This window comes from Falco rusticolus, chromosome 4 (genome assembly GCF_015220075.1).
Source record: "Falco rusticolus isolate bFalRus1 chromosome 4, bFalRus1.pri, whole genome shotgun sequence".
In the NCBI taxonomy this organism is placed as follows: Eukaryota; Metazoa; Chordata; class Aves; order Falconiformes; family Falconidae; genus Falco; species Falco rusticolus.
In genome coordinates this window covers 108,120,564-108,139,114 of record NC_051190.1, presented here as the reverse complement: position 1 = coordinate 108,139,114, position 18,551 = coordinate 108,120,564, and the positions used below count along the sequence as shown (strand labels likewise).

General features: G+C 37.8%; 1 protein-coding gene across 2 annotated transcripts in view; it reads right to left on the bottom strand.

The window, feature by feature from the left end:
* Nucleotides 1–2,716: 2,716 nt before the first annotated feature.
* The window catches only part of HACL1 (2-hydroxyacyl-CoA lyase 1), a 22,474-nt gene continuing 6,639 nt past the window's right edge, over nucleotides 2,717–18,551 (bottom strand). For both annotated transcript variants that reach the window (XM_037386660.1, XM_037386661.1), the window contains 13 exons: nucleotides 14,687–14,759; nucleotides 14,086–14,163; nucleotides 12,989–13,083; nucleotides 12,485–12,597; nucleotides 10,775–10,910; nucleotides 9,522–9,627; nucleotides 8,025–8,108; nucleotides 7,631–7,732; nucleotides 6,546–6,700; nucleotides 4,991–5,149; nucleotides 4,567–4,674; nucleotides 3,778–3,964; nucleotides 2,717–3,348 (listed from right to left, as the gene is read on the bottom strand). In XM_037386660.1, coding sequence (XP_037242557.1) covers nucleotides 3,316–3,348; nucleotides 3,778–3,964; nucleotides 4,567–4,674; nucleotides 4,991–5,149; nucleotides 6,546–6,700; nucleotides 7,631–7,732; nucleotides 8,025–8,108; nucleotides 9,522–9,627; nucleotides 10,775–10,910; nucleotides 12,485–12,597; nucleotides 12,989–13,083; nucleotides 14,086–14,163; nucleotides 14,687–14,759 — 1,429 coding nt within the window. In that variant the 3' untranslated portion in view covers nucleotides 2,717–3,315. The remainder of the gene's footprint in view (nucleotides 3,349–3,777; nucleotides 3,965–4,566; nucleotides 4,675–4,990; nucleotides 5,150–6,545; nucleotides 6,701–7,630; nucleotides 7,733–8,024; nucleotides 8,109–9,521; nucleotides 9,628–10,774; nucleotides 10,911–12,484; nucleotides 12,598–12,988; nucleotides 13,084–14,085; nucleotides 14,164–14,686; nucleotides 14,760–18,551) is intronic.

Here is an 18,551-nt window from a genome sequence, read left to right as displayed (position 1 = left end):
TTCAGTGGTGTGCTTCCTTATCTTCTCTATCATCCCCTTGAAAAGACTGATAAACCAAAAAATTTCTTAAAGCATTGACTCAAGCAAGCACACTGACATTCTATTAATTTCTCTTTCTTAATTCTGCACTATTTCAGGCAGCCTAGAGATTCCTGGAAAGAACAGACACTGAAACAATTCTCATTTATATCAGTGTGCACCGTAATTAGCTGGAAGAGTCTGCTTTACTGAGGGCCTCTTTAAACCTTGTCCATTTGGTTTTAGTCAAATCAAAAGAAACGGCAAACATCTCCTTCAGAATAGCCATTTCTTACTCACTACGGCACTCGGTTCTAAGTAAAACGATCGGCAGAAGTCACATTGCTTGTATGCCATAAAGGCAATCAGCTCTGGTACCAGGTCTGACCTCAGAACATCACTAAGGGGGAGCGCCAAGCGCTTTTTTCTCTACTAAGCACCTACATCGAGCTCTTTAAATAGCGTTAAAAGAGCTGCAATGGGGATTTTGATTCCAACATAGAAAGGAACGATGTAGTAGTCAGGGCAGAAGTCACTCATGCTTCTTAATAGGACTTCTGCTATAGCTTACAGCCAGTGTGTGCTGGTTTCTTGGGTATGAAGTGGCAGGCCTGAGGATGCATTGCTGCTTGTTTTACAGGTCATTGGAATTTTGCATGTGTGCTTAAAACTAGATCTAGCCAAACCAACTATACATCTGATTCCTCATCAAAATGGATATATGCTATATGGCCGTAACAACTGAAGGCAAAGCAGACGTGACATATACCCAGATGTTCACAGGGCAGACAGCCTACAGAACTCACTGCAGACTAAAGGCGAAACACCATTATTAAGAAGCTAGTGATTACTGCAAACTAAACCTGTTAGCAAGCTGAGCATACCAAGAGGCTGCAGGAACATACACTCAACACCAAAAACTATCTTGTGAGGTGCTGTGACAGTAAGAAACCTTGCTTCTTATTCCTTAGACCTGGCCATTTTGTTGTGGCTGCCGATGGATTTACCTGCAGTCCCACAGTTAAATTACCTGCTGGGTTTTGGACATCTCTGTAATACTTGTCCTGCACCACTTGTTACTCCCGGGTTCCAACCTCGTTCACGCATGCCGGTGTCCTCTCTTTCAGGAGGACAACTGACGCTGGCCTGAACTTCTGGGTTTCCCAACCAAATGAAATGAGCAGGTCCCTGTAAGAAAAGTTTTCACAGGAACTAGACTAATGATTGATGGAGGCCACCCATAACAGGTATAGCAAAATTTCAAATATTTTTTATTTACCTGAAAACCATGATATGAAATAGACTCAGAACTGTGTCTTATTTAAACACTAACAGGCATTTTCTTCTTCTTGAGTTTGGTGTCTTGAGCCTGTTTAATTCTGTGCTCTGGCCTCAAAATTTCCAGTTGGCTAAGCCACGTGGGTCAGCATTCCCAGACTTAAGACATCTGTAATTTTTTTGCCTCTTTCAATAAAATTAGGACATTTCAGATACCTTGTTTCTATCTCATCTCCGAAACTTTTCTTTCATATAGTTTCACCTGCCTAACACTCCTCTTAGATGCAACTCCATGGTACAAAACATAGTACCAAGCAAGGAAGCTATATAAACAAAGTAGTACAAATTTCACTCTCCTTAGTTTTATATGTGTATTGTGCACCCTCTCACCTCAAAACCCCTAATCATTACAACCCAAGAACTTCTATTATATCATGGTATTAGCCTATTTTAAAGCTATAAAGAAATGCAGTGTTAATTCATTTTGGAGCTTTTTAAAAGCTCAATGAAATCCAAACTGATGCTATCAATTACATTATTGCCTCCTCACAGTTTTGAATTCTTTGCTTTCCATTTTTCAGGCATCTTGACTCATTAAAATGAGTTGTACATGTTATTGTGGTTATTCAACAACTTTTCTAAAAAGCCAACATAAGCTCTTTTCCAACAGCTGACACAAAACGCTGACATAATTCAAATACTCTCATTAAAGGAGAAACAGTAAGAAAATCACTTTTTATTAATTTTCAAATATAAACCAAGAATTTCTGCATTTGCTGATCCAATGCAAACTACATCCCCTGTGGTCAGTACCAGCATTAACTCTTACCGATATTTTACATCATCATAATGGATTGTATTTAGTCACTGCAGCATATTAAAATCAATTTCTGAGTTAACAAGGATGAAACAAAATTGGTGACAACATCCAGTGTTGTTCCACATTCCTTGCAGAGCACCTCAGAGAACATAGCAACTCTGCAGTCTCAGCAGCCTTACACTCGTTCATGAGTTGCATCCATTCCATGGATTTTATCTTTCTGCACTTCTCAGCCTCCTAAGGATATTACCTTTCTTGACTCAAGCATTCATAGTGCCACATGGCTGTTCCCACACAAATAAGTCGTGGTACCTCTAGTCAGACTGCAGTACTCTTGCTTGTGTCAGATGTCAGATGCTATCTTTCTGCACAAGGGTGCAGAGATGTCCCTCTGCCTAGCAGTAACCCATGGCCTCATGCCAGACCCGGACTGAAGTGCAAGAACTAACATGCCAAGCTTTTTGCAACAAACCTAACTGCAGGCTAGGATCCCCTGTCAGCCCCGTCCTCTTCTTCCTTGGGTCAGCCAAGTGCCTTCCAAGAGTTAACTAGCACTTAATGTCAATGCAATGACAGACAATAAAGCAATCAAAACCCAAATTAAGAGTCAGAATTTTCCCTTTTATATATGTAATAACAAAGAACCTCCCAGTGCATTTAAGAACAGATGTAAAGAAACCTGTAAAATTACAAAGCCACCTCAACCCTATGGGCTTCAATGCACGAGGCCGATCAGCACTTTTTCACAATAAGATGGTTTGTTTTGGTCATTACTGGACAAAGTCTCTAACAAGTAGCAAGCTGGTGGTCAGTTAAAAATGAAGCTACTGTAATTGCAGACTGCCCAAGACCCTTATGCTTCAGTCAGCATAAAACCCTCAGCTTACTCCCTTTGTCCAGAACATCCACGTTTTTAATTCACAAATCTTGACAGGTATGACTGAGTAAAAGAAAAAGTATATAATTTTATCATCAGTGTTTCTGTATTGTCTGCTAGAAGGCCTGGTATACATTCACATGTGTCTTTTTCATTTTACAACTAACCAATTTCAGCATTTAAAGATTCCTCTAACAGCGGTTCTAAAACCCCGCTTTGTTCCAATCGTCATGTAAAATAGAGATGTACGAATTCCACTTCTGGAAATCAATTTAGTTTTGCTTAACGCACTTCCTTGCACCACCATTATCTTCATCTTCTACTACAGGTTAGAACGAGTCAGCCAGGGAAATTCCTGGAAGCAAAAAAACAAACAACAAACCAAATCCATAATAAAAATCATCAGAATGGACAAACAGTAAGAGGAACAGGATACAAATATGCATTAACTACCAGATGTAAGCCACAGGAAATAAAGACTGCTCAAAAATGTTTTGTCTCATTTTGTCGGGAATGAAAAAGAACAACCATAAATTCTGGAAACAGTCATTAAAGACACTATGCATTAATAATAGCCAATGCAAAAAAAACCCGACCCAAACTAAACAAAAAGGAAAGCAGCTGGCACAGTGTAAAAGCACCTGTTCTCCTATCTTCCAAATCTAAAGACAATCTTTCTGCCTCACAAGTGTCTCTGTCTTCTCTGCAGTTTGTGGTACTTCCTGAGGATTTCAGAGGCTTGCCTACATGAGGCTTGAAGAAAAAGAAAGGAAAACATACATACCTGTTTCTTTCTCTCAGACTGTGGATCAATCATTACATTTATAAGAGAAGGTGTTTGCTTGTCAGTCATGCTTGCTTTCAGAGCATTCTGCAATTCTTCTGGTGTTTTAACACAGTATCCTTTACCTCCAAAGGCAGACATAATTTCCTCATAGTGTGAATTTGGCAGGAGAGAAACAGGAGGTATGCTGTAACAAAATGGAAAACCTCTGATTAATGGCAGGGAAGAATTGCCAGACTGCCCAATTTATTTACTTCACGACTTATTTTGAAGTGTCAGATCACTGCTGTGCTGGCCTGATCACACAAGTCTTCAGGGCTGGAAGAACTATGTTCCCTATACCACTTCAGCTATGTCTATAGAGCAGCATACTCATTTTCATCTTCTGGAGACATTCCTGAGCAAAGTTTTAGCCCCACTGTCTTGGTACAGAGATCTCAGCTCCAGAAGCAAAAGCCCAGTGCATACTCAGAACACAAGTTTTGGGTAATTTTGGAAACTGTCATGATTTTGGAGGTTAGCCCACTATGAACTCTATACTGTGTGGCCTGAACTGCTGCAGAAACCTGAAACAACTGACAGAATCCTCTCTCTGCTGTAAACAATAGTCTGAAATTAGGTTGCCTACTTGCTTTTGGTAACTGGTTCTTACTTCAATGAACTTAGCCTCGGAATAAGTTCACTTTATGAAAAATTTCAGTCTGGATCACAAAGCATTAAAAGTGAAGAGAAAGACCATTTTGGTTACTTCTTCCTTTAATTAACAGAACATACTTTGAAGTTGCTCACCATGTAGCAGGATCTCCAAACTTTAACGTCTCCTTCCAGGCATCTGCATCCAAACCAGTGTAAATTCCATTGTTGTTTACTACAATAATCAGGATTGGCAAGTTGTATCTACAAAAAGATGTATTGGAAGAATTCTGAAATACCTGTATCTTTCTGTAAGGTGTTAGAAGTGTTACTTTTCCTTAAAGGTGCAATAAATTTAAAATAAAATAATTACTTCTGCTTGAAACACAATCTGCTCACCCCTGGTAACACATTATGTCAGAACAGCATTAAAAAACCCCCAAAACACCCAGGCATATTTTTTGGCTTGTTTTTGTGTGCTTTTAAGAGTACCCCACCTAACAGCAGAGTCCTTGGCCTTCTAGTTACATTGATCCTGGCAATATATGAAGAGGGTCTCCCTGAGCAAAAAACCAGTTACCTGCAAACAGTCTCTACCTCCATCCCAGAAAATCCAAAAGCACTATCTCCTTCTATGCAGATGACTCGCTTTCCAGGTGTTCGGTCTTTAGCTACCATCGCAGCTGCTATAGCAAAACCCAGTCCGACTCCCATCGTTCCAAAAGTACCTGCATCAAGCCTAAAGGGGAGAATACAGAATTACTATCCCTTTATTTCTACTCAAAACTTTTAAGTTAATCCGCGGTGACTTATCTTTACATTTGCCACATACTATTCAAATACTGTTTCATAAATAATTGCTATAAAGAGATACCAGATGTACACATTATTTATTTATTCAAACATCTGACAAGACTGCAAACGTTTTAAGTGATATAAACATACTGGAACTCAAAATTACAAACCCTTATACATTATATATATATATTCATGTATGCTTTTAGCTTGCATAGTAACAATATTTCAAAAACATTCAATTACTGTAGAGACAGGCAGACTGCATGAAATCTTTCTATATTTAAATCCTTAAAAATACAACTCAAAGTCTGAAAGCCATTGGTTAAATACTGCTGTTCAAATTTTAGTCTTCTGTTCAATTTTTGAAATCAAATTGGAAGCTGTAATTGAGTTTGATCATTTCAGTCAGAAGCACATAATGGATACAAAAGTACATAAAGAACTAGATTATTCTACGGTTAACTTTTCAAATTTGCTTTCAGATATGCACCATGCAATCTGAAAATAAAATCATTAACATTACTGTGCCCTTATTCTAAATAAGGGGGAAAAAATGCAAACTCTTCCCCCAACTTTACTAGAAGTACGGGTTTTTTTTGGTTGTTTGGCTGGTTTTTGTTTACAAAGTACTATTTAGGTTCATTTAGGACTTTAGTGCTACCTTCACAAGAAGGTACAAGCTTCATAGCCAGATCAGAAGTTTCACCTCACCAGACAGAGCTCACTCTTTCCCCCATTCAAGAAACAATATTTAATTCCCACTTACATTAAAACTAGATTACACATAATGATTAAAGTGACAAACCAACACTTTCAAACTTGAGTGCCTGCAGTTTAGGCACGCAGATTTACATGAAAGTGTGCCCATTATATAACCTGACTTTGAAAATGAGTTTATTTTTCTTAAGTTTTCCCTGGTTTTAAGCGTGTTTCAAAGAAAAACCCTTCATACGAGTTCTTTTCAACATGAGAATCCTAATGATTGTTTTTATTTTAAATTAATATTCGCCGCAGACTCTGAGCACAGAAATAAATATCTAGATCAGGGAATTAAACATGATGCTCTTTGGTTACTTGCCACAAAAGAGTGAGGAACTATCACCATTCTGTTGCACAGCACACAGACAAGTCGCAGAGTATTGTTAAAATTATGACAGGACATCAGTACGTGAGTGGAAAACTTTCCTTAATCCCTCTCCCAATATACTAAACTTTTTGGTTTTATTTAGAACCTTTAAAAAGGATTATGAAAATTCTGGACCATCATACTTCTCAGCTAAATGAAAATATTTATATATAGATCTAGCCTGTTGAGTCAGCAAAAGAAAGTACCACACCTTTGACGGGGATAGTAATTTGGAAGCATAGTTCGTCCAATGTCCATGGTGTTTGCTCCCTCACTTACTAAGATGCAGTCTTTGGGTATCAGTTCTCTGATGTGATGAAAAACCGTGTAATAATTCATAGGCAGTGATTTCTGTAACGCTAATGCCTTAAAAAGAAGAGATATTAGTAACTCCTATGGATAGAATTTAAATCAGGTGCAGAACTGAGACATGAAAATAACAACAATGGGGAAAAAAAACCCACTCTGCTAGGTAAGGCTGAAGTATTTAGTCTTCCATGCACTACTTCAAGGTCACTCTCTCTGTATCTATTCTGGTGACACAATGTATTTATCAGAGGATCACTCAGCCCAGCAACCCTTGGATGGCCTATTATTAACATGAAGTTATTAAAATTTGGTTTAGCCTCAGAGGCATGTGAAATTTTTCTGCACGTAGGTTTGACTATTGATAACTCTAAGTCAGCTGTCATCTGTGTGCTGGGAAGTAGTTCAAAAGAATGATCTGCCAGAATTAAATTCATTTTAGATCCCCATCTCGGAAACACACATCCGAGCTTGCAGAATACGAGCTGCATCAAGTCAGGCATACGCCAAGCATCTGTGGTCTTTCAGCCTTCATAGCTACTTGCTTTTAATACATGAACATACTTCCACCAGCACTGCTAAATGGCATAATTACAGAAGAAAACTAAGAATGCATCTTTACATAAGCTAAGTTCCACGTGGAGTACCTGTCCGTTGCTTCAAAGACACTGCCCATAATACAGCAGCTCTGGCTGGGGTCTTCTACTACTGGCTTTAAGAACCTAACCCTGAAGTTCAATGCCTTCCGCACAGTTTGTATTTATACAAAACCTAGAATACTTAACTTACAGTTAAATATTAAGACTTAACTTACAGTTTATAAGCCTGACAAGAGTAAGCCTGTACCAGAATGGTACACATTTTCAAAGTTTGGGTGACATGACTGTCAGAAGTAATTAAGGAGCTTTGATGTAGACCAGTGACAAAACTGACTATGCATCAGCGCCTCTTAAGGCAAGAAACCTCCTCTTTTCCTTAACACAACAATACCTTTGATCTTTCCTCATTCTTCATCATTTTTTCTCTTAGCTTCTTCCACCACTCTGTATTAGATGGATATTTCAATGGTCTTCTGCTGAATTCTTCTAAGAGCTGGAACAACATTGAAACGTTACAGAGATTTATTTCAACATATTTAAAAAAACCCACAAGCATCAAGAATAACGTTATCAAGAAAGATCCCGGCACACTCACAGTAACACTAATCAGAATCTTTAAAATTTAGTTTGGGAACAGAGTGGAGACACTGCATGAATATGTATGCCTAGTTTTCCTTGAACGTTTTTTAAATTTTTTCCTTTTTTTTTTTTAAACTAGTAACTTACATTATATAAATCAGAAGAAATTTAAGGTCAAAACAGGAGAAGATCTGACATTACGTTACCTGCTTAGTCACGGCATTTATGTCACCCAATAAAATTGCAGCTGGCCTCACATTATTTCCCAGCTCTTCTGCACAAATATCAATCTATATTTCAAAAAGAAAGCAAGACCGTCATTTACACAATGATATTGAAGGGATTATTTTTTTTTTCTGTTCAAGTAAGGAACATTTGCTAACAACATCTTCACCCTTTTTTTGGCTGTACAGATAACTTCATTTGCCTTTCATTGAAATGACATCAGGAAATCCTTTATTCAAAGCAAAATCCTATGGTACATACACTTTTTAATAAAAGTTCCTATATACCCTTAAACTTGACTGACTGCTTCTTTTAAGCTCTTGCAGACAGTACAGAACTTTTTTAGAACATTAAGGAGAAGAAGGTGTGATGTCAGTGATAATTATATGAGAACTAAAAATCTAGGCTTAGGTATACCCTTAAAGTCTATACATAACAGTCATTTTCTTACTGAGAAAAGTTTGTGTATGCTACTTGGCAGTAAGATTTTGGGTAGTATGAAGAAACTGAAAAGTAAATCATGACCACTGAAGAAACTTCCCCACTTTTTTTTTTATCAGTGTTGTATGAGACCTCTAAAGTTACATGGAATACTAACTTATGACCAGGTCACACAGACTACGAATTGAATTAGTATTTTAATACTAACCATTGACAGTAAAAAGAAAAAGTAATTTGCGAGACGAAAAAATATTTTTCATTAGATTGTTTAGAAAAAGGAAACATAAAAGAGGTATCATTTCATAAGTCAAAAGGAATTCTAGCTTTGACAAAAAAAATATCTATTTGATTCCTCTGGAAAAGATGCCAAGTTTGGAATACAAGACTATGTTCCAGATCACTGAAGGCAGGCCAGTCAGCACATTGAATCAACTACTACTATTCCACCACAGACTCCAAGGCAGGAGATTTTAAGGCCATAAAAAATGTAAGAACTTGTCTTTCTAAGAGCTGGCAGATTGGCAAGTACATTAATTATTTACATAGCTTTTCTTCCTCTTATTAACACTTCTGAGTGACTGAGCTCTTGTAGTGACTGACTCTGGATCTGAAAGTAATTCTATTTCAAAAAAATCCAGCTGAGAGAGCAGTCAAACAGCATGAAAGGTTTTACAGCTTCAAGACAATTTGCTTTCAGTCATGAAAATTCCAGTTCTCCAAAGATCACAGGAGTATCATGAGCTTAATCCTGTATTAGTCAGCTACATAGAATGTCTGCCCTCCTCATTACAGCAGCACCAAGTCCTTGATAGCTGGAGCAATGCTGTAACCATCTTTAGAAAAAATAAGGAAGTAAAAAAAAAAATTAAATCAGAAGTATTTCTGGACAACTACCATAGCTACATGCACTGTACCGTGCTGCCCATAGGGCAGTATCTGCCACATGAAGTACACTACCAAAATAATTTACAATAATTGCTCTAGGCAACGCTAGAACACAAAGACTTACTTCAAGTCATAATCATTTTCCTGCTTACCTGAATAACCTTTACATCTTGTCGAAATCTTGGTGGAAGACCAAAATGCAAAATCCAATTCAACCTTGCACCAAGCAAGATTATTACATCAGCATGCTGTAATGCCCTAATAAAGGGAAATAAGAGAATCAGATAAGGAGGAATTATTATTAAATTTAATAGCGTTTTCAAAATCAGAAGTAATCCTAACCACCACAGAAACTCGTAGAATACACATATAATCCTTCCATCCTCTAAGCTGTTTGTTTAGCCTCAAAACCCTGTATCCTTTTACACAGCAAATCACCAAGCCATTCTTGAGCTAAGGAAATCAAGAAGAAAATTAATTACTACCTTCCTAACACACTGTGTTTGGGAAAGGAATCGTTACACTAGGAGACTAACAAGATGCTCTAATGATGCTGAAGCTAAAGCAAAACTTGCGGTGACACTGGCAACAGCAGGTACCAAAATTAAGATTGTTGTGGACCATTGAGTTTAGATCTTACTAATTTATTTTTCAGATGGGCAGACAACATTTGGTATATTCTTTTATTCTCCGTTTTTCTTAACAGCATGCTTAACAATGATAAAGCTAAGATGCTCAACAACAGACAATATTTTAATCTCAAAGTATATAAATGCTCCATCTGCAAGCTGACTCCGTGTGTATTCATACCTAGTAGGGTTCTTACGGTCCATTCATGTTAATTTTGCCAAAAGCAAAAAAAAAAAAGTTCTTATAAATTACTTTAAACATAATCTTTCTGTGTTGTTTAAAATAAGGTATTTTCCATTTTAGATAAAGTACAATTTAGTGACACTGTATTGCAAACACCACGCAGAAAGGTATCAAAACTTTAACTGCAACATGTGCATCTTAAGCTTCTGTTTATTGTCAAAATAAAAAGCTAGTAGTTTGTCTAGTACACCAAGTTAAATGTTTAATATAAACTGTTTGCCAGTTTCATTTTATGTTACGAATGACATACTAACAACACTGATACATCTACTTGCCATAGGTTTCTCAGTTACAGAATATTAGCTCTCAGATAAAAGTATCTTCCCGGTCAGCATTCTAAGCATCATCAAAAATGATCCACCTACATCTGTTGTCCCTTTCTAAGCAAGATCTTCAGTGCTCTAAAATAAGGTGCAATAGATGGTTGAAAAATTTTTGTTGTATGCATTTTGTCTTCCCAGGCATCTGTAGATCACCACAAATCCTAGTTGTTTCTCAGACATTAGCATTAGAAGCCTTGCTTTATATTTACGTTGATCTTGCTGCAGCTACACAATTTGGATGGTTATCAGGAACTACTCCTTTTGCCATGGGTGTAGGCAAAAAAGGCAGCCCACAAAGGTCCACCAGCCTTCTGATGTTGTTTTCAGCATGTGAATATGCAGCACCTGAATGAAATGAAAAAGACTGCTTAATACTACAGAAACCTACCGTATTCACTTGAAAAACCTGATTACATTAGTGGCAGAAAAAATACTATTTCCCATTGTGAAAGCTGCCTGTTATTTTTCATTCTGGAGAACTCAAACCACAACATGAAAAAGTACAGGTATCTGGGTTCAAATTTCTCATTTTGACAAAAAGCTTTTTTTTTTTTTTTATTAAGACTTCAGCTGAATTATTTCTTCACAGAGCTATTTCTGTGAAGCTGGGCAGAGAAAAATAGGAAATTTTGTTTATCTAAAAATCACAGTTTTGCATTGGTGGCTTGGTATTACGGGGTAGACTTCCGCAGCAGCAACTGGAGATGATCTTTGTGTTGTATAATGTAATTTTTGCTTGTCCCCTGCATGCCATCGTACCACATGCTCCATAAGAATCTTCCCAAACAGGTCTACTATAAGATTAAGGTCACCCAGACAATCTAGAATAACCAGCTGGTCCTTGTGCAATGACTTAAAGTCCTTGAGTCTTAAATCCTGAAGAATAAACTGTGTTTCTTCCAAAAATGCTGCTAACAACAATATATAGCAGGAAGTCCAGATACAGGTTTTGTTGATGTCAGCAATTAAGAATCTGCTTAACAAATGTATCTATGTATTTTTGAGTTTTCCAGCTTTCACCTTCAAGGAACACCCCTTTGTTCATGTCTATCAAGCCAGAGAGAAAAACAGAAAACCTCTCCTGATTTACCTTCTGTCTACTATTTCATTACCTAATCAACGATAAGATCCATCTCATCTCAACCATTTCACTCCCTGATTAAACACAGAACCTCTCTCCAAGACACAGATTGTTTCCACATCTGCAGGAAAACAGCCTACGTGAAACAAGTCGGTTATTTCAAATCTGTTTCTAGTAGACCTGTATCTTCAACAGAAATGCCACTGCAGTGACTAACATTACTCAAGGAAGGACAAAATAAGTGAACCAGCACAGAGAATATTTATCCTCTATCTTTAGGGACACCTCTATTTCAGGAATGAAATACACTGGCGGGGTACAGTGGAAAGTCTGTAAAACAGCAATAATAGCAACACCTGCTATGTTGGTTCCTGTCTCCACACAGCTAGGCTGGCACTTTCAGTCAGTCCAAATGGAAAAATGACCTTCGGTTATTCTGATTCTTGCTACATATGCCAGATCATCAGATAGAGAATATCGCTTCTGTATTCTAACAGAATTTGTTTGGAATTTGTAAGTGATCCTTTGGTATTAGCTCTAGGCTTAAGACAGCAGTTTGCTATTTTTTTTGTACTCAAACTTATATTTTATCAATTGACTTTTCTCTTAAACTAGATGAAAAGAGAAAACAATTGCACAACAGAGTAAAAATATTGTAAAAACAGAGCAGATTTTAACATCAAATTTCAAAGAAGTTTGTGTTTTCTGGTCTTGTTTTGTTTGTTTGTTTTAATGGAGAGTGAGAAGGAGATGGGTAACGCTTATGGGGAAAAGAAACCACGTTGGTTGCTGCTCTTGTCGCAAACTTGTACAGTTCAAAGCTACATCAGTGTGCTACCTTTGCCAACGATTAGCAGAGGCTGCTTGGAAAGAGCAATGATAGACACTGCTTCAGATACAGCAGAGTGTTCAGCTGTGCTGATGGGAGGTTGCAGGCAGCATTCCACATACCTGGAAGTCAAACAAAACAAGAGACTCTTTAAAAACTTCAAAACAAGGAATGTTGAAAGATAAAACCTATTCATTCAGTTGCTACACACCATATTACTCATAGCATTTATCAGAACAGGATGCATTTTTTAAAGCAGGCTTTGAAGTTTTTCTTGCATGTTTCTTTAATCTTACAGGTAGTGTTGTCCCAGAGATTTACAAAGTGTCATCATTCTATTACCATCATATAAATTAATTCCTTTTTGCACATCTCATTACAAACTATAAACTGCCACGTTAAAATGGAATGTACATTTAGAGCCTGGATTCTCTTAAGAAAATATAGTAACTTAAACCCAAAATTTCTTTTATTCAGTGACTTGAAAAAACAACAAATACAATCTTTACGCACTTGACAGAGCTCTTATTCACCTGAAGATTCACAAAATCCCCAGGTATGTCAATATAGCAAGAACCTGGACGACCATACATGCTGGTTCTTACCGCCTAGAAAACAGATAATCTCAGTTTTAACTTTGCATCTTTGAAAGCATTCAAAATCTTTGAAAGTGTTTTAAAAATCTTTACATGTAAAAAACAAGAAAACTCTTCTGTAGGCAGAGAAGGAACTTGTTATTTCATATTGCTGAACCACAACAGGGAATGCTCCCATGAATTAATTTATACCCAAAAAATAAAGTTTTGATAGCTATTTACATTTTCCCCTGTATGCCTGCTGAAACCTTTCAGTAGATGAACTGTATTAGACCATGAATTCTTTGTTTAATTTACAATGAGGCAACTACATATCAGCTGTTGTGTTTGGAAATACTACGTTAAACTTTCATGCTGAATTCTATTTAAAGAAGCACAGACAGAGGAAAACCAAGACAACCAATGCCTCCGTTTTCTATTACTTTTTATTCCAGCTCTATTACAGGTAGATCCTCTGCTGAATTTGCACTTCTGGAAAGAGTATCAGCGTATGCAAATTTAGGCTGACATGGCTGAAGTATTGCTACAGCAGTAGCAAGAGACTTTTGTAATCCTTCCTGAAGCGTTGAGATAAGGATGCGTTTTCTCACTCTCTCAAAAAATCCCTCCAAACTAACAAACTCAAACCACAAACACAACCATCTCCACCGCTCCCCCTCCAAATCTCCTTCATAGGAGAGTGGTAAAAGAGCTTATGTTTTTGCATTTCTAGTTATTACACCTCTCCCTAAAAGCATTTCTTTCACAAAAATTTTCGAGCTGACTGAAGCTAACAAAAAACACTGTAGGGATCAGTAAGGATCAGATTGTACCAGAATCTATTCCTAACCTGTCCCATATCATTGTTTACAGGAAAAACCTCCCTGGTTGTTAATTTACTCAATCAACCACCACCTGTTATCTGCAAGATCAAACTATTTACAGTAAAAACCATACAAAAAATAAATCCTCAAAACTTACAAAGGAGGAGATAGTTACATGATGTTCTCTTGCTAATTTAGTATTTTTTCATACCTTTTCAATAACAGTAGGAATAGCTTCTAGGCTGCTTGGTCGGACAGACAGTTTGTTGTACAGCCTACCAGCTTCAACCTGATTAAGTCAATATAATGGTTATATGCATTTATCAAAGTTATTTTCTCATTTCCACCTCATTTCAACAAGAATAAAATGGAAGAAATACCAAATTAAAAACAACAAGCTGACAACTCCCACACAGAAAAATACAGTTCCTGAGCTGGTGGAATCTGTCAAAGCCATACTCATTCCCCAGAGTGCTTAAGTATTTATTTTTTCCCCAGAAAGCGGTGCTTCTTGTCTTGGAAAGTTCATTTTGCCTTCTTCCATCTCAGAACAGACAGACAAAGGCAATTTATACCAGCTGAGAACCAAAACCAGAGCATCAATTTTAACATGAGTATGGACAAAGACATTCCAGGTAATCTGCTGTACTCTACACAGTGAGAATTTTAAACCAGTAGATGGAGCAAATCAACAGCTTTACAAGATCTGTCAGGAAACGTTAGGGTTTCGGCTTGTTTTTCCTACACTAGTGAAGAAATAATATCAATTACTTAATTCAAACCTTTCTGCAGAAAGTTGTGTGTCTGTGTACCTGTGGGAATTCTTGGAAAGCTCCCATGGTTTCCTGGTTTCTGTCGGAAGAGCCTCCAATAACAATCAAAGGCCTAGAAAAGTGTATTAAAAAACAAAACATAACCAACCTTAAGCATACATATATTTTTATAACTGCAATCACAATTGTAAACTCTCCTTACAGTCAAATCCTACTGCTCCCGAGATCTCGTGTACCTTCAGCATCCACAGATCCCAACAAGAACAGAAAGTGACCAGCACAATGCAGGAGTGGATTCCAAATATCAGCGTGTTGGCTGGTACACTTCCTAGCAGATTTTGGGTCACTAGGTTTAGGACAGCCTGGCTGTACGAAGTGATCTGCATCTAGCATAAAAATTTTAAAACCAAGTCATATTGCTAGCAATCTTCATTCAAGTTTGATAACATGGGTGACAATGTGGTTTGAAAGGACTGACAACAGCTGATCTAAAAAGCTTTTTTAAAAAGCACTGATTGATCTAAAGAGCATTAAGAAGTTTGTCTGTAAGAGGCATTGTAACATGCACAAACACTAGAACTAAGAAACACAGTAGGAAACAATCTTTTCAGAAAGATTAGATTTTCTTTGTATACAATTTGGAACACAGCAGTTGTTAGCCGACTATCCAACAGCCCCTGGTCCTGCATTTGGGTTTTAGTAAAAAACCTTGAAGACCAAAGAGACGAACAAAAAATGACCATGCCTACAAGCACTCCTGTTCTTAAATTAGTTCACGGCTATGTGAGAAAGGCTTACAAAATGGGTTGTACATTCCACAGGAGCACATTTTTATTATAATCGCCACAAAATACGATAAATTATTTTCCTACAGTGAATGAAAACTGGTCTTTTATTCAGTTTGTAGGTCAAACTCCTCAAAATGGTAAACGCCAAGTCAGTAAAAGAAAGCTGTCTTATTAATCTGCTCATTCATCCACACTAAACTGAAATATTAGGTCAACAGCTTTCTAGGCTTTTCCTCCTACACAATTTTTCTTCAGATACGGCCCTTCCTTTGACTGCATTTATCTATACAATATATTAAGATGAAACATTTACATTGTGCTGAATGCATAAACCTAGATGTGGGGATACACAAACGTCTAGATCCAGGCTTCAAAACCAGGCTGCTTCTCTGCCACAAATCAAAAATCTCAGTCATAATCCCCTGACACAGTGAGATGAGAACTTCAGGCTGTATTTTTTCTCTATGAAAAATCCTTATGGAAAAATGCATTTGGTGTATGCTCTAGGTATTTTATTCTGCTGATTCTCTCCCCTCAGCAAAATCATTACGACTATCCATATATAACCAGTCTGTTTCACAGTGACAAACCCTGTGTTTCTATCACTTATATTTTTCAAATTTATTCAAATGTTTTATTAAAATTACTACTTCCCAATACTGAAATGTAATTAAGAAAATGCTCTGCTCTTAAGAAAGCCAATTCTGACAGCCGTATCTTGAAGATTTGGATTTGCTTTTAACGTTTACATAATTGTAACCAGAAAGAAGTTTTTCCCCCAATGAAATCATTGTACTACTGTCACAATACTGCAGACGTTTTAACAAGCAGCACTTATAAATTAAGTAAAAACCAAAAAGTGAGGCAGGAAGAACATTGACCACAGTGAAACTAACAAGAATAGAAAGCCTTATGGACTTGCAGGAGAAGAACTTTATAATAAACAGAAAAAAAATCCAACTGCAACTTCAGGTAAAGTGCATGGTATTTCACCACGCCACTGTATACTGAAATCTTACAAACTATCACAAACTCTACGTCGGAGTCTATTCTGATAGCCAAACTGAGATACAAAAACTCTTGCTCAGAACGAGGCAGGGCAGTAGGTGGCATTATGGTATGTTATTTTTAACATGAAATATCAAAACATTTTACCCTTGGAAATGCAGTTTACCAAGGCCTCATTAGCTACCTAGTTGGCCAGATTTATATGTCCATGAGCTCACTGTAACAAGCTTCCAGGGTCAACCAAAGGCTCTTCTACTCAGCCAACCTGTGCTCAGGCAATCAAATCTAAAAGCGTAATTGGTAGAAAATTGTGCTATCAGACTGCTTGGCTTTCTTCCAGTTGATACAGAAGAGGCTACTTTCACCTGGAAGAGTCTGAAACAGAGCAGCATCAGAAGAATTGGTTCTCCAGGCTCAAGGAGGACAACGCAGACTGAGCCTTAACAACTATCACTTAGTCTTAGTTATTTCGTCAGAACAAGCAGACTCAGCTCAACTATTAACTAACTTCTGTGGGAAACGAGCCAAAGCTCAGCCATTATAGCAGGGTAACGATGCCAGGTGTCACGTCATGGAATCACATGGCACCTGGGAGATACCCACGAGGGCTCACCTTGCCCTACAAAGAGGTCTCCTCGTGCCACTTCCTTGCAGGAGATGGTATAGAGCAGGAGACTTAACACCTTGTGGCCACAGAAAGGGGAAGACCTCTTTAATTTCTGCTCCCAGTTGCATAATCCACTCCCCTCCCTTGTCTAGGAGCTTGATGCGTGGAGTGAGCTCACTTTGATCACTTATCTCACATGATGTTATTTACTTATTTTTGCTGGGTTGGCCTTTTGCCAGAATGATGAACTGAACGCGATTTGTGGGTCAGACAAGTGCCGCAGCGGTCAAGAGGGCAAGCAGCAGGGCTAGGAGAACGGTGTGGAAATTTTATGGGCCTACGACCCTTTTCACGGCAGACTGTGTCAGAGCAGTGTAACCAAACCCCTCAAGGTGTATTGTATTTTCACCTCCTTTCCTTTGCTTGGGCTACTCCTGCTCTTCCCTTGCCATACTGCTTCTCCGTAGTGCCAGCCCAAGTATTCATGCTGGTGTCTAATGAAACAGGCTAGAAAGCTAATCAGTTTAACTCAACAGAAAATTCCCTGATCTTCTTCCCCAAAACCTAGCACCCTTTCTTACAGTGATCATGCCAGCCAAAAGTAAATGCGAAAGCATGTCTGGGATTCTCAAACACGCAATGGAGGTGCCTACTAATGAAGGAGCCAAAGAAAATTAGCTTGATTAGGCTAAATTCAGGGTTTGCGAATGCTTACTTCTCTCCTTGTGGCACATGGCAGGCAAAAAGCAAGCCTGTTGTGACCAATGAAAAAATCATTGGGCAAACCATGTGATTTGGTCAGTGAAAACCCATCTTCTCACTATACCGTCAAATCTTTTCCTAAACGAGGTAAGTCACTCCCTTCGCTGTTTGCCAGGAATACAGGTTTATGCAAGATCAAGTCAGGTAAACAGCTTATCTCAGGCAAAAATAAGTTTGTGAGAAAACAAAAATGCCTCCGGCAAATCCATAAGCAAGTGCCATGAATGCCTCTTTCTTAAAACCAAATCCACGTTTAAATGCAAGGTTTTAAATTATTTTTTTTTTTAATCTAAGGTCATATAGGGACAGCACAAATGTAGTCAATAAGTCATTTTTTAAAAAATAATTTGAACATTTCAGATCTTTTTTCAAAGTGGCAGAGAGTTGATTTGTTAGCATTCCCATTATCAAGCTTCCCTTGACTATCAGGCACTGCTAATCTAGTGCTCCAGATCACATGTGCGTGGTATGACCAGAGCAGCTACCTGACATACCTCGCAGAGCTTTTGGTGGCAGGCCAGCTAACGCTGCCATGTCCCACGAAAGGCTTGTGGGAGTAAATGTTATCACTCTGTACATCATTTAATGCAATACCTAATTACTGCTCTAAATGTCTGTGTGGGGAGCAAATACAAATATTAATAATGCAGTTGTCAATTTGTTCACATATGAAACACAGTAATTCAAAGGCAACATGGATTTAAACTTAGAAAAAACCTCTGAAATTCTCCACAATCAA